A 13,709-nucleotide genomic window follows, 5' to 3' on the forward strand; every position below is an offset into this window, starting at 1 on the left:
CTCAACCACTGTTTCAGGAAACAGCATTTGGAAAGTTTATCTCCTGGTGGGTTTTATTTCTAACTATGGGAATCTTCGGCTATTCAAAGCTCTTTGGGAAGGAAACTTCCTGTTGGGGGGGGGGGAACCCTCACGATGTCTCTTCCTTTGCATTATTTTTTTCCCACGTTTCAACCCTTAACATTTCCTCCTTTTTCTCACCCTTCCTTTTTCTTCCATTCCTCCAGGTATCTCAAAGAGGGAAGGGCCGTCAGGTATTTTTCCACAGGGCTGCTACTAGCATTTGGAGTGGGACATTTCTTCCTTGTGTGCCCCTGGCCTGTGCAGTGCGAGCGGGCATTTAGCATTCCTGTTCATCCCCTCCTCTTATTCAATTCCAGAAACATCTTCCAATCATGGGGCAAAGTCCCCACACATTTCCAAATGCCCTTGCACAGGTGACACTGCCCCTCACTGTGAAAACCATTGCCTGAACCCCGCCCCCCAAAGTGACTTGCTGTAGGCCATACCACCAGCCAGTGGCAAAGTCGAGACCAAGTCAAATCCCGTTCATTCGTTCATTCCAAGAGCTCTCGTTCTTCACCAGAGGTTGTCAGGAGAGTAGAGGATGAATGTAGGTAGTGCAGAGAGGACCGATCTGACTCATACTCCCTGACCACAAAACCACAGTTTCTCACAAAGTCTCTGCTCTTGCCAAACTCGGTTTCCTCCAAGCCCGCAATTCCCGAAATTGCAGGCATAATGAAGCCCGGGCGCGGGAGGCGAGATCTCGCTTTCGGGAGATGACAGGTGGAAAGGGCGGGTTCGAGCCGAATCCGCAGGCGTGGAGTCAACCCTCTTTGGGCTGCGGCAGGGTCCGAGGAGCGGACCCGCGATCTCGGCAGGGACCAACTGCCCCTGCTGGCGGCCGGGGTAGGTCTCGGGGGGCGCCCTGACCGCGGCGCGGCGGGAGCAAGGGCAGACAACGGGCCTCGACTTCGCCGTCCCCCGCCCGAGGCCGAGGCCGCCGGGACCGCCGGGTCACCGCCGCACAACATCCTCCGACCCGCTGAGCTGCGGGAGGGCAGAGGCAGCGAGCCCATTAGGATGCAGGCGGGCCGCTGGGTTTGAATGAACGGGCCCAGGGCCGCTCCCAATCGGCACCGGCGCCTGCTTAATATGCATGAGGCCAGCGGCCAATGGCCGGGCGAGGAGGCTGTTTTAAACGGCGGCGCCCGCTGGCCAATCAGGCGGCTCTCGTGGCGGCAGCTAGCGCGAGGCTGGGAGCCCGAGCCGCGCGTCGTGCCCTGCGCTGCCCAGACCGCGAACAATACAGGTACGTCCCGCACGGCCCGCGCCGCGCCGCCCGCAACTTTCCGCGGCCGCCCCTCGCCGCGCCCGCCGCGCCCTGCGCCTGCCCTCGGGCGGCCGGCCGGGGAAGGCCATCCAGGTGTCGCAACTTTTCCCGTGCGCGCTGCCTGCGCCGGGTCGGGCGCGCCTCCCGCCGGCGAGCCCGGGCGGCGGGGCAGGGCGGCCGGCGCGGAGGGAGGCGCGGCCTCGGGCGCTGCGGCCCCGGCCCGTCCGCACTCGGCCAGCGCCCGGGGCGGCGGGGCGGGCAAACTTCGCTCGGGCGCGGGTGCCTGCAGGCCCGCGGGGCCGCTGCGGGAACATGGCCGTCGCGGGAGCGCCCGGCGGGCCGGGGGCCGGAGCCGGAGCGGGCGCCGGAGCCGGAGCCGGAGCCGGAGCCGGAGCCGGAGCCGCCGCGCCCCGCCGGGCGGTGAATACGGCTGGCGCGGCCCGGGCTCGCCGGCGGGAAGGCTCGGGCGCCGGCTCTGGCCTGGGCACCGCGGGCGGCGGGCGGGCTGGCGGCGGGGCCCGGGCTTCGCGGCCGAGCGCCATGGCCGCGCGGCGCCTTTGTTGTCCCGCCGAGGGCCCGGCGCCGGGGGGGTCCGGCCAGGCGGGCGGGCGGGGCGGCGGCGGGGGCTCCCGGGCCGCTTTGTTCGCCGCCGCCGCCGCCGCCGCCGCCGCCGCTGCTGCTGCGCCGGCCGCGCGCGGATCAGCCATTTTAGCGAGCGGGGCTCAGCGGCACGGCGGGCACCGCCGCCACCCCTGCCCGGTCCCCTGCGCACCGCCCGCCAGCCGACCCCGGTCCCCCGCGCCCCCCGGGGGTGGCAGCGGCGGATTTCAGGGGCACTTTCTTTCATCGGGAAGCTTTTGACAAAATGGAAGGTGAATTATGGGTGTCCGGGTGACCCGGCGACAGGGCCCAGCCGCTCTGCCCGCCGCGGCCAGGGCTCTCCAGTGTCGCGTCCCGCCCCGCCTGGGCTGCCACCGCGAGCCCCAACGCACCCCTTTGGGCGGTTGCTGGGAAGGGGAGCGTTACATGATGACCTTGGGTGTGGAAAAGGAAAAGATGGCGGGAAGCTGGGGGGTGGGACAGGGACGATGACACGCCACAGCTGCATTTTTATTTGGAAACTTTGGAGAAAGTATTGCTGGCAGAACGTGCATTCCGCCGTACAGATGAGCTAGATTAGCCCTTTGGTTTCCCCTCCCCCTTTACATAGTGATGGAGTGACGGATTTGAACTAGTAGTACTAGGGATACCTGCTCATTTTGCGCATTGCCCTTGTTGTAAAAGCCATTTTTATAAGCCAAAATGCATTAACAAAGTGGAAATTTCAAACCATTCCCTATTTGCAGTTCTCCCGCTCTCATCTTGGGTTTGGCAGCAGTGAATTTTTTTTTTGGACCTTGGAGTTAAATGGATGACTGCCTAGCCTTAAGTCATTAAACGCCCTCGCCCCACCTTTTCTCCACAAATGTGCCCCGTCTCCGTTAGCGCTTTGTGGTTTGTAGTTTCCAAAATGTAGTAGTTCTGAATCAGAATGCAGCACGCAACGCCCGGCTTGAATCCTGCATTGGTTCTGTTTGGAGAACTTGATAGCTCTCTGAGAAGTAACTCAACCAGAGCACTTCACGCTGGTCAGAAGTTAAATGACAGTGACGGTGAAGCTGGTTTTCTCCCCCTCAGCCTTTGGCTGCCTGTGGCCAGGGGCATTTGAAGTTCCCAGCGGCACACTTAATTTTAATTTTGCTCTGCATTTCGTCTGTATTGGAGTTCTGTTCCATTCCTGATTGGTTTTTTCCTCTTTGTCTCTCTTCCATCCATCACAGTCAGAATGGCTAAAGGTGACCCCAAGAAACCAAAGGGCAAGATGTCTGCTTATGCCTTCTTTGTGCAGACATGCAGAGAGGAACATAAGAAGAAAAACCCAGAGGTCCCTGTCAATTTCGCTGAATTTTCCAAGAAGTGCTCTGAGAGGTGGAAGGTATTTTTCTTTTGTATCCTTCAAAGGGGTCTTAGTCAGATTCACACCTTAGTGTTATTTACCTTCTGAGCAGCCCTGGGCTGCTGTTTTCTTTCTGTCTGCTGAGACTTCTCTTGTCTTTAGAATTTTGTGTGTCTGCTTATGTGTGTGCTTTTATTTTATCCCCCGCATTTGCAAGTGGTTGTCTCAGCTGCCCTTTTAATTACATGACAACCGAACAGGTACGGGCTCACTGCAGTGAGGAATCTAACTCGTCCTGTTCTTTGCAGACAATGTCTGGGAAAGAGAAATCCAAATTTGATGAGATGGCAAAGGCGGACAAAGTACGCTATGATCGGGAAATGAAGGATTATGGGCCAGCCAAAGGGGGCAAGAAGAAGAAGGACCCAAATGCCCCCAAACGACCCCCGTAAGTGACTGTAGGACTTGGGATAACAGTTATCAAGCTTTTCCTCTGCTTGTAAGGTTTCTTTGTTTTTTCTTAAAGATAGGCACTTTAGCTATCTTAAATGTCGTGATTCCTCTGCAAAACTTTATCTGTCCTTTGAGCTTTGAAATGCAGTGCCATTGAAGTCCAGAGTTAAGGCTGAGGTGGTTGTGTGTGGTGGGTGCCTGTGCGTCCTTCTCTTGGGAAGGAGGCAGCCTTGTTGTGGGTGCCGGAATCGTTACGTATGCTCTCTAGCCCTTTCTCTCCCAGTAACTGCAAAGATTGAGAAAGCACCTTATACTTCAGAAGCCTCTTACACATTCAGGAATCTATAACTGCGTAACATTGTATATGGTATCTCGACACCTGTTTTCACTTTAGGGAGAAGTCAGAGTGGTTGGGAAGCAGGACGGTTCAAGAACATTGGATTCTGACTTTTTAAACTCACATTTTGGTAGGTCTTCATCTGATATATACAATTCTTTTCCCCAAGGTCTGGATTCTTCCTGTTCTGTTCAGAATTCCGCCCCAAGATCAAATCTACAAACCCTGGCATCTCTATTGGTGACGTGGCCAAAAAGCTGGGTGAGATGTGGAATAACTTGAGTGACAATGAGAAGCAGCCTTACAACAACAAGGCAGCGAAACTGAAGGAGAAGTATGAGAAGGTGAGGTGGGCATGAGTGGCCCAGCCTGGTAGCTGGAGCCCCAAATCCCTGGGTGGGCAAGCACTTGCCCTGGGTTTGGGCGGGTTGTAGGGCGTGTGGCTGCTTTCCTGGGCTGGGTAGCCGTGCTGGATACGAACACTGCAAATACACTACCAGCTCTGCCTCGTTCCCTCGTTCCCCATTCCTACTGCCTTGTTTTGAGGTGAGGGCAGCAAGTCTCTTTCCACCCTGCAGGGGAGCTTGTCTGTTCATTGGGAATGTGTCCCTTTTCCTTCCAGGATGTTGCCGACTATAAGTCTAAAGGGAAGTTTGATGGTGCGAAGGGTCCTGCTAAAGTTGCCCGGAAAAAGGTGGAAGAGGAAGACGAAGAAGACGAGGAGGAAGAAGAGGAGGAGGAGGAGGAGGAGGATGAATAAAAGAACTGTTTATCTGTCTCCTTGTGAATACCTTAGAGTAGGGGAGCGCCGTGACTGGCACGTCTCTCTGAGACCTGTCGCCCTCACTAGGTTTAATTACAAAGTTGGATCATGATCATATTGTAGTCTCTCAAAGTGCTCTAGAAATCGTCAGTGGTTTACATGAAGTGGCCATGGGTGTCAGGAGCACCCGGAAACTGTATCAAAGTTGTACATATTTCCAAGCATTTTTGAAATGAAAAGGCACTCTCGTGTTCTCCTTACTCTGTGCACTTTGCTGTTGGTGTGACAAGACATTTAAAGACGTTTTTGGCATTTTTTGTTTGTTTAATTTGTAAGGTGGTGTTAACTATGGTTATTGGCTAGAAATCCTGAGTTATCCACTGTACATATCTATAGTTTGTAAAAAGAACAAAACAACCAGGACAAACTCTTGCTGGTCCGTGCTTGGCATTGAGGCTGGTGGGGGGGATGCCCTTTGGAGGGGCCGGAGCTCAGGGCATGCACTGTGAAGCTGACCTGTTGTCACTGCGGTGGGCATCCATTTAGCTTCAGGTTGTCTTGTTTTTGTATATAGTGACATAGCATCTGCTGCCATTCCTAGCTGTGGAAAAGGGGGTCAGCTGGCATGAGAAGTGTTTTGGACTTTTTTGTTGTTTTAGTTAAGTGTGGTAGTTTTTAAACTGTTTGTTTTTCAACAAACTGTGGAACTCTTCATTGTCAGCGAAGCGAAGAACCACTGCATCAATGGAAGTTCAAGAACCTCTGTACTTAAAAACAATTTGCAACGTTCTGTTATTTTTTTGTATGTTTAGAATGCTGAAATGTTTTTGAAGTTAAATAAACAGTATTACGTTTTTAAAACTGTTCTCTGTAACAGTCTAAATTCCTGACTCCCAGCAGCCTTAGCAGTCAAACAATCTGCCCATTGGATTTGAAGACTGGCATCCCTGTAAATCTACTAACTTCTGTCTTAACGTGGCTGGCTTACTTAGAATGGAGATGGAGGACGTGGCTCCCATGTAATTTTGTGTTGGAGGGGTGTTAAGGTGAAGTCTGAGCTGTTGAGTGCAGGGCTGAGATAATGACATAGGTTTAAAAACCAAACCCAGTGCCACCAAGTCCATTCTGATCCTATAGGTTTAGCAGCTTTTAAAAGGTGCAGAAAGTTAGGCAGTTAGATTGAGGCTGACAAATGTCCAGGCTTAGATTTTTGGCCCCCACCCATGTCATGGGGCCACATGCATTGCTCAACAGCATCATTTGCTTGTTCTCAGCCTTGGAGGAAGTTTTGAGCTGCTGCAGCTGTCTCCTGGGCCCCTGTGGACCCCATGTTTCTTCCTGCCTTCTTCCTCCAGTAAGTCAAATACCCCAGAGCCTACTATTGTAGCCTATGTCTTGGGGCACCTGAGCTGCAGGGCTGGGTAGGCCAGGTCAGGTCAGCGCTGATGGGATCGCCTTTGTTTCTAAGCATGAAAATGTATCAAATAGAATGGCTTCCTACCCACGATGTGAGCTCTTCCCTCAGAAATACAGATGGTTGTTAAGTGTCCTAAAACTGAAACATTTCGGGTTACTTCATGGTGGGGCTGAACGTTTTGCTACGAAATACCATTTCCAGGGCTGAGGCCCAGCCATCTTCCCTGTCTGCAGTAGTGAAGGAGACTGTGTTGTAGCTGAGTCTTGCACTGCCCAGCATTAACACTCGGGTCCTTAGATTTGAGGCTTGGGACCATGCAGGGATGCTTTGGTGGCATTACTCGGGAGAAAGCAGCTTTCCTTAAAATTCATTGTTTGAAACCTGGCATGTCCGGAGACAGTGTCCTCCCCCAAAGTCATGGTCACAGTCACTGGCCCAATTTCTGATCTCTACTTATCCATAGCCACTTCTCACATCAGAACTATTGGTCCCAAATCTGTTTTTCTAGGTCCTCTAGAAAATGACCACTAATTAAAATAAAACCGTGGTTGGGAATTTGGCCCAGTCCACCCAGGCCTGTTGCCCCTCCTGTTGCAGCCATGCCCTTGTCACTTGCCCACAGCCCCTGCTTGACATTCTAGGCTGACACTGCTGCTGCCCACTGCACTATACCAGGCTAAGATTGAGGAGCTGTGGCCAACTCGTCAAGTACGGAAGAGAAGCCGAAGCTATTGTCACAAGGGAGTGGTTTCTTGCTGAGTGGTGCCCCTCTACCTGGTTGCAACTGCACATGCCAACTATGGAGGGGCAAAGACTAGAAGGGGGTGACTTTCTTCTCTGCTCCCACAGGAGCTAAGTAGAAGTGGGGTAACCATCTAGCTAAGTGGTCTTTGAGTAAGCAGACATTTAGTTCAAAGGAGGCAGTCAAGTTTTGGACACTTGGCCCCTTAGCTGCTCTCTTAGTTCTCTAGTGATGCTATAAGAGAAATACCACAAATGTGTGGCTTTAACAAACAGAAATTTATTTTCTCACAGTTTAGGAGACTAGAGGAGCCCTGATGGCACAGTGGTTAAGAGCTCAGCTGCTAACCCAAAGGTCGGCAGTTCAAATCTACCAGCTGCTCCTTGGAAACCCTGTGGGGCAGTTCTACTCTGTCCCATAGGGTCGCTATGAGTCGGAATTGACAGCAATGGATTTGGTTTGGTTTTTGGTCTAGGAAGCTAGAATTCATGGTGCCAGCTCTAGAGGGAGGCTTTCTTTGTGGGCTCTGGAGGAAGGTCCTTGTCTTTTCAGCTTCTGTTCCATGGCTCTTGGTGATCTTCATGTGGCAGGGCATCTATCTTCCCCCATATCTGCTTGCTTCTTTCTATCCAATCTGCACTTCTTATATCTCAAAGGTGATTGACTTAAAACACACCCTATGCTGATATGGCCTCTTAACGGTGAAACTCCATTCCCAAATGGGATTACATCCACAGGTATCCAAAAACCAAAATCAAACCCACTGGCGTCGAGTCGATTCTGACTCATAGCGACCCTACAGGACAGAGTAGAACTGTCCCATAGAGTTTCCAAGGAGAGCCTGGCAGATTCGAACTGCCGACCTTTTGGTTAGCAGCTGTAACACTTAACCACTACGCCACCAGGGTTTCCTTCACAGGTGTAGGGGTAAGGATTTCCAATCCATATTTTGGGGGGACACAATTCAATCCATAACAGTTGCTTGCAGCAAGACCATCACTGTAAGATTTTCACCCATCACAAGATTGCTCCTCTTAGCAAACAAACAAACAAAAACCCAGTGCCGTCGAGTCGATGCCAACTCTCAGCAACCTTATAGGACAGAGTAGAACCGCTCCACAGAGTTTCCAAAGGGCGCCTGGCGGATTCGAACTGCCGACCCTTTGGTTAGCAGCCGTAGCACTTAACCACTATGCTACCAAGGTTTCCACTTAGTGTAATGAAACTCTAGCTTCTCTGGGAGACCACACGCAGCACGATGTCCCCACCTAAGGCTCCAGGCTTTGCCTGATATCTCGGCCCATGGCGGATGTTTTCGCAATGTTGCTTTTCTGTCAAAAGGACGGTACCTGCTTTCTCTATCCACTTCTCTCTTCCTACCCCCACCTCACTCTTGAATGATGCTTGATCCTTCGGGAAGAACGAGGCTGTGATGTAGCAACTATTGTCTGTGTCTCCTGCGTATCTGTTCTTGTCACAAGTGTACTTGGGGACATTAGATGCGTTCATTTTCTGTAATAAAGTTTCTTAATCGGTCTTCTCAGAAAGTAATCAGTGGGCTGCCTGCAATCTGCCTGAGATACCACACCTCCGCTGTATGTTTGCTTGATTGGAATCAAGGTTTCAGAAGTGCAAGTGTCACTGTCACCAGAGACCTGGACCACCAAGGTGTCACGGCCTGTGTCAAGGGCTCCGCCACTCCCAGATCAGCCTCTCAGCCAGTGGGGTACGGGGTGGGGGTGCCTCCAGAACTCTGAGAAAAAAAAGAAAACTCTAGGCCAGGCTAAATCCACCACTTGCCGGATCCTGAGGAGCTGCTGTGGGCAAAGTGTCTGGGTACTTGAAATCAGCCCCAGGGCTCCCTGGGGCCCAGGGTCAGGCTTAGCTGGCTGACAGCCAGGCCCAACTAGGAGTCCTGGATCGAAGCCACGGAGCTGCTGCCTGTCCTTTACCCCTAGCTCGGTTTTCTGCGGAGCCAGGGCTACCTGGGCAGGAAAGGCGAGTGGGCCAGCTTGGCAGCCCCAAGCTTCCTTTCCTGCATCAACCCAAGCAGACCCTGCCTGTTTTTGTATGTTCAGCATCCCCCTAAGTTCTCAGCTTTAAAAAGAAGCTGGACCAATATATCAATAAAAGGAAAAAGAGGATAATGCTCATTTCAATAGACAGAAAAAGCATCTGACAAAACCCAACACCTCTTCATGATAGGAACACTAAACAAAATAGAAATAGAAGGGGACTACCTCAACCTGATAAAGGACATTTACGAAAAACCCACAGCAAACATCGTACTTGACAGTGCAAGACTGAAAGCTTTTCCCCGAAGATCAGGAGCAAGACAAGGATGACCGGTTTCACCACTGCTCTTCGGCATTAAAGGAACCTTGGTGGCGCAGTGGTTAAAGTGCTTGGCTGCTAACCAAAAGTTCAGTGGTTTGAACCCACCAGCCTCTCCGTGGGAGAAAGATGTGACAGTCTGCTTCTGTAAAGAGTACAGACTTGGAAACCCTATGGGGCAGTTCTACTCTCTCCTAGAGGATCGCTGAGAGTCAGAATTGACTCAGAGGCATTGGTTTTGGTATTCACCACTGTACTAGCCAGAATAATCAGGGAATAAAAAGAAATAAGAGACATCCAAATTGGAAAGGAAGAAGTAAAACTATATTCGCAGTTGACATGATCTAGAAACCCTAAGGAATCCACTACAAAACCATTAGAACTAATAAACAAGTTTGCAGGATACAAGACCAACACACAAAAATAAAATGTATACACTTGCGATGAACAATCTGAAAATGAAATTAAAGAATTCCATTACAATCACATCAAAAAGAATACAATACCTTGGAATACATTTACAAAAGAAGTGTAAAACGTATACTGGGAAAACTACAAAACATTATTGAAGGAAATTAAAGAAGACCTAAATAAACAGATGATGCTACTCCCCAGATTGATCTACAAATTCAACTTGACTCCTATCAGAATCCCAGCTGACTTCTTTGTAGAAATTGGCAGGCTGATTCTAAAATTCATACGGAATTGCAAGGATCCCAGATAGCCCAAACGATCTTGAAAAAGAAGAACAAAGTAGGAGAATTCACATTTCCTGATTTCAGAATTTACTACAAAGCTATAGTAATCAAGACAGCGTGGTACTGGCATAAAGGTAGACATAAAGACCAATGGAATAAAAATGAGAGTCCAGAAACAAACCCTCACATTTATTTTCAGTTGATTTTTGACAAGAGTGCCAAGACAATTCAATGGAGAAGTAGGAATATGAGAACTGGATCAATGTCCATATTTTGGAAATTGGGTTCACGCTGGTCATTAGCCTGCAGGCAGGCTCATGGAGCCACCAGGGTTTCGAGGAGGGAATACTCGGTACAGTCACAGTCTGCTGAGAGGTCAAGCTACGCAGTGACAGAAAGGTGTTCTTGCACTTGATAACGTGGAGACCTTGAAGAAAGCTGGTTCAAGGATGGAGAGCTGAGTCTAGTGAGAGGGAGTTGGGACTGTAGACTGAAAGAGGAGACATCTCTTTTAGTAAGTATGGCTGTGAAGGGGAGGGAGAGACAGAGAGTGAGAGAGTGTTGGCTGTGGGGAGGGGGTGGGGAGAAGAATTGTGGAGGGTTTTTGTTGTTTTTAAGAACGGAGAGACAACGAAGGATTGTGATCAATGACAACTAACTGTACATTGCCAGCCCAGACCTGTAGATCCGACTGCTTCTTTGACATGCCATCCGGGTGGTCCATCAGTACCCCAAATTCCACATATTCAAAACGAAGCTCATCATCTTCCCCCTAAATCTGGTCTTCACCCCAGCCTTCAATCTGGAACTCCACCCAGACTCCTCATTTTCTCACTCTCCATAGTCAATTAGTTCCCAAGTCGTGCCAATTTTATTTCCTAAAATATCTTGGATCCATTCCTCCTCTCATTTATGTTGCCAATGTAGGTGGCTCTCTGTCTCCAAGTTCTCCCTCTCCCTCTTGGGACTGGACTAGAACTTGCATTTTCAGGGTTTTGCTCTCACCAGTTTCCCTCCAGGGAAATCTCTGACTTCGATGCTACAGTACCATTGTACCAGGGTGTGTGAACCTGAGACCTGCTGGAGCTCAGGTCTTTACCACACTTTTTCTGGACGATCATAACAGCATCTCAAATGATTTCGCTGCTTTAACTCTTACCCCTACTTTAGCCCCAGATATAGCATAGTTACTGACAGGTAGTAAGTGCTCAATAAATATTTGTTGGATAAATGAGTGAATAAATAGGGACAGATCATAGAAAGTTCTGCAGGGCTTAGATCATGCAGGGCCTTGTAGGCCATTTTTAAGAATTTTGAACTTTCCTAAGAGCAATGGAGAGCATCTCCAACCTGTGCCCTCCATGTCACTGCAGAATGCATGTTATGTCCAGGCCTGGAAGTGACATTATATCACCCTCACGCACTTTCCATGGTCCCCGATTGAACTGCAACAGCACTTGGGGGACGTGGCCTATCTGTGTACCCTGGAAGAAAATGAAATGATTTTGTGACTGTGTAGCCTTGTCTCTGCCATTCAGGGAGGTGGGATGGGAGTGGTTGTGCCAGTCTTCTAGATGAGAGCTGACGGAGACTTGGACAAGGGTGGCGGTGGTGGGGTAGAGAAGAGTGGCTGGATTGAAGAGATATTTAGAAAGTAGAATTTCTGGAACTTGGTGGATGATTGGATGTAGGAGGATAACGAAGAGAGAGGAGTTGAGAATGAGTCTAATTTTCTCACTTGGGGCACTGGCGAAGTCTTAGCCTCTGAAGAGAAGCAGGTTTGAGAGGGAATCATCTCCAGGCTGAGCAGTGTTAAAAAAGGGGAGCAGATCAAAACTCCCACTCCCCCACAGGATATGTTTGTAACTTGGAATCACAGACCATTCATGCTATCAGTCTAAGCTGATCTCCAATTACCAAATTCTCTCCTTTCCCTCTCAGGACCAGACTAGAATTTGCCTTTTCAGGCTTTTTTTTTTTTTTTTCCATTAATTTCGTTCCAGGGAAAACTCCAGCCCTGGCATCCTGGTAGAAACTACCTGCCATGGTACCATACTACCAGAGTGTCAGAGCTAGAAATTTCCCTGGAGGGAAACTAAATCCCTTTGGCTGAAAGAGGGCTTTCCCTTTTCCAAACTCACACTTCTAAATCTGTTTCTAAACTGGGAGCATTTGAGGAAAAGCTCAAAGAATCTTCCTGTTGTTGGCCTGAGGCCACAGTTGGTTTTTTTCAATCCACGCAGGAAATATGAGATGCACATTTTCCTAGGCTGTGTATTTTGTTCCAGGCCTGTGGTGGATTTTTGTTTTAAGTCTTTTGGAAGCATGTCAACGGCAGTACTGTGGCAATGTTGATTGCAAAACTTGACAGTTCGCATTGCAAGATGTGTAGAACATATGATGCTTTTGTCCTCTATCCAAACCCTCACTAGTTTAAATGAAAAAGGGCTGATATTTCATTGATGAAACATTAACAGAAGGCTGAAATATGTCGCTTAAAAAACATTGGGCTAGCCATAAGGTATTTCACCCTTTTTTGTGAGAGCTGCTTTTAATTTCTGTCTCAAGAAACTCTCTTCTGTATATATTTAACTTTTTAATGAAGCAGCTGATTGAGGAGCATAGTCCCCAAAGTTTCTACCTTAATTGGGATACTAAGATCATCCTAAGACTTAAAAGAGGCCACATGGGATTATAGTCATGTGCAGGTCCCTTACCGTCTCTGGACTCCGATGTTCTCAATCATAAAACAAGGAGAACTGGCCCTGATGCCATCTGGGAGTCAGCCTGTCCAGCCTTTTCTAGCACACCCTCTCTTTTCTTCCCTTTCTCCCTTGGTTTCCCCTTTCCTTCCCTCTCTTCAGTACCTTTTTAGGGTCATGTTCCCATCATTAACTTTGGAAATGACATTCAGTACTTCACATTCTGAAGAACCAGTGCCAGTGCCATGGAGGACTTGCTTTCTCTGAAGAACTTATGCATTTATTCAACAAATAGTAGTAATACTAGCAATAGCCACCATTTGCTGCCCATTTACTGTATCCCAATAAAACTGTTAAAAAAGCTCTATAGCAATACATTTGAAAACTTAGAGAAAAATGATGATTACCTACTAGAATATAAAATGGAAAAAATTCACTCAAGAAGACATAGAAAACTTGATGACAGACATAATCATGAATAGATTAGAAAGGAAATTAAAGGTCTACCATAAAAATAAACATCAGGGTGGCCAATAGCACATGAAATGATGCTCAAAATCATTAGCCATTAGGGAAATGCAAATTAAAAGTACAATGAAATACTACTATACATCTACCATAATGAAAAAAAAAAAAAGATAACACCAAATGTTGGTGGGGGCATGGAGCAACCAGAACTCTTATAAATTGGTAGAGCCATTTTGAAAAACTGCTTGGTAGTATCTACTAAAACTAAACATTTCCATACCCTATGACCCAGGAATTCCATTTTTATGTGTGTATACCCAACAGAAAAAGGGAATACTGACTGGTTTAAAATCAGGAAAAGTGTGCATCAGAGTTGTGTCCTTTCACCATAATTATTCAATCTGTATGCTGAACATCTAATCCAAGAAGCTGGACTATATGAAGAACACGGCATCAAGATTGGAGGAAGACTCATTAACAACCCTCAATATGCAGATGACCAAACCTTGTTTGCTGAAACTGA

The 13,709-nt window shown here is 48.9% G+C and overlaps 1 protein-coding gene across 1 annotated transcript; it reads left to right on the forward strand.

Annotated features, from left to right (window-relative positions):
• Nucleotides 1-1,248: 1,248 nt before the first annotated feature.
• Nucleotides 1,249-5,689, forward strand: HMGB3 (high mobility group box 3). The gene is made up of 5 exons (XM_023540397.2): nucleotides 1,249-1,315; nucleotides 3,157-3,311; nucleotides 3,581-3,720; nucleotides 4,232-4,406; nucleotides 4,685-5,689. The coding sequence occupies exons 2-5, from the start codon at nucleotides 3,162-3,164 to the stop codon at nucleotides 4,820-4,822; spliced, it is 603 nt and encodes a 200-aa protein (XP_023396165.1). The 5' UTR covers nucleotides 1,249-1,315; nucleotides 3,157-3,161; the 3' UTR covers nucleotides 4,823-5,689.
• Nucleotides 5,690-13,709: the final 8,020 nt, after the last annotated feature.

The sequence above is a fragment of the Loxodonta africana genome, chromosome X (genome assembly GCF_030014295.1).
Source record: "Loxodonta africana isolate mLoxAfr1 chromosome X, mLoxAfr1.hap2, whole genome shotgun sequence".
In the NCBI taxonomy this organism is placed as follows: domain Eukaryota; kingdom Metazoa; phylum Chordata; class Mammalia; order Proboscidea; family Elephantidae; genus Loxodonta; species Loxodonta africana.

What these genes read in the sequence shown, in the direction of transcription:
- HMGB3 (XM_023540397.2), top strand. Translation starts at nt 3,162, where the DNA reads ATGGCTAAAGGTGACCCCAAGAAACCAAAGGGCAAGATGTCTGCTTAT. An exon ending in AGTGCTCTGAGAGGTGGAAG is followed by an intron (nt 3,312 to 3,580) that starts GTATTTTTCTTT and finishes TGTTCTTTGCAG; the next exon opens with ACAATGTCTGGGAAAGAGAA. An exon ending in AATGCCCCCAAACGACCCCC is followed by an intron (nt 3,721 to 4,231) that starts GTAAGTGACTGT and finishes CTTTTCCCCAAG; the next exon opens with GTCTGGATTCTTCCTGTTCT.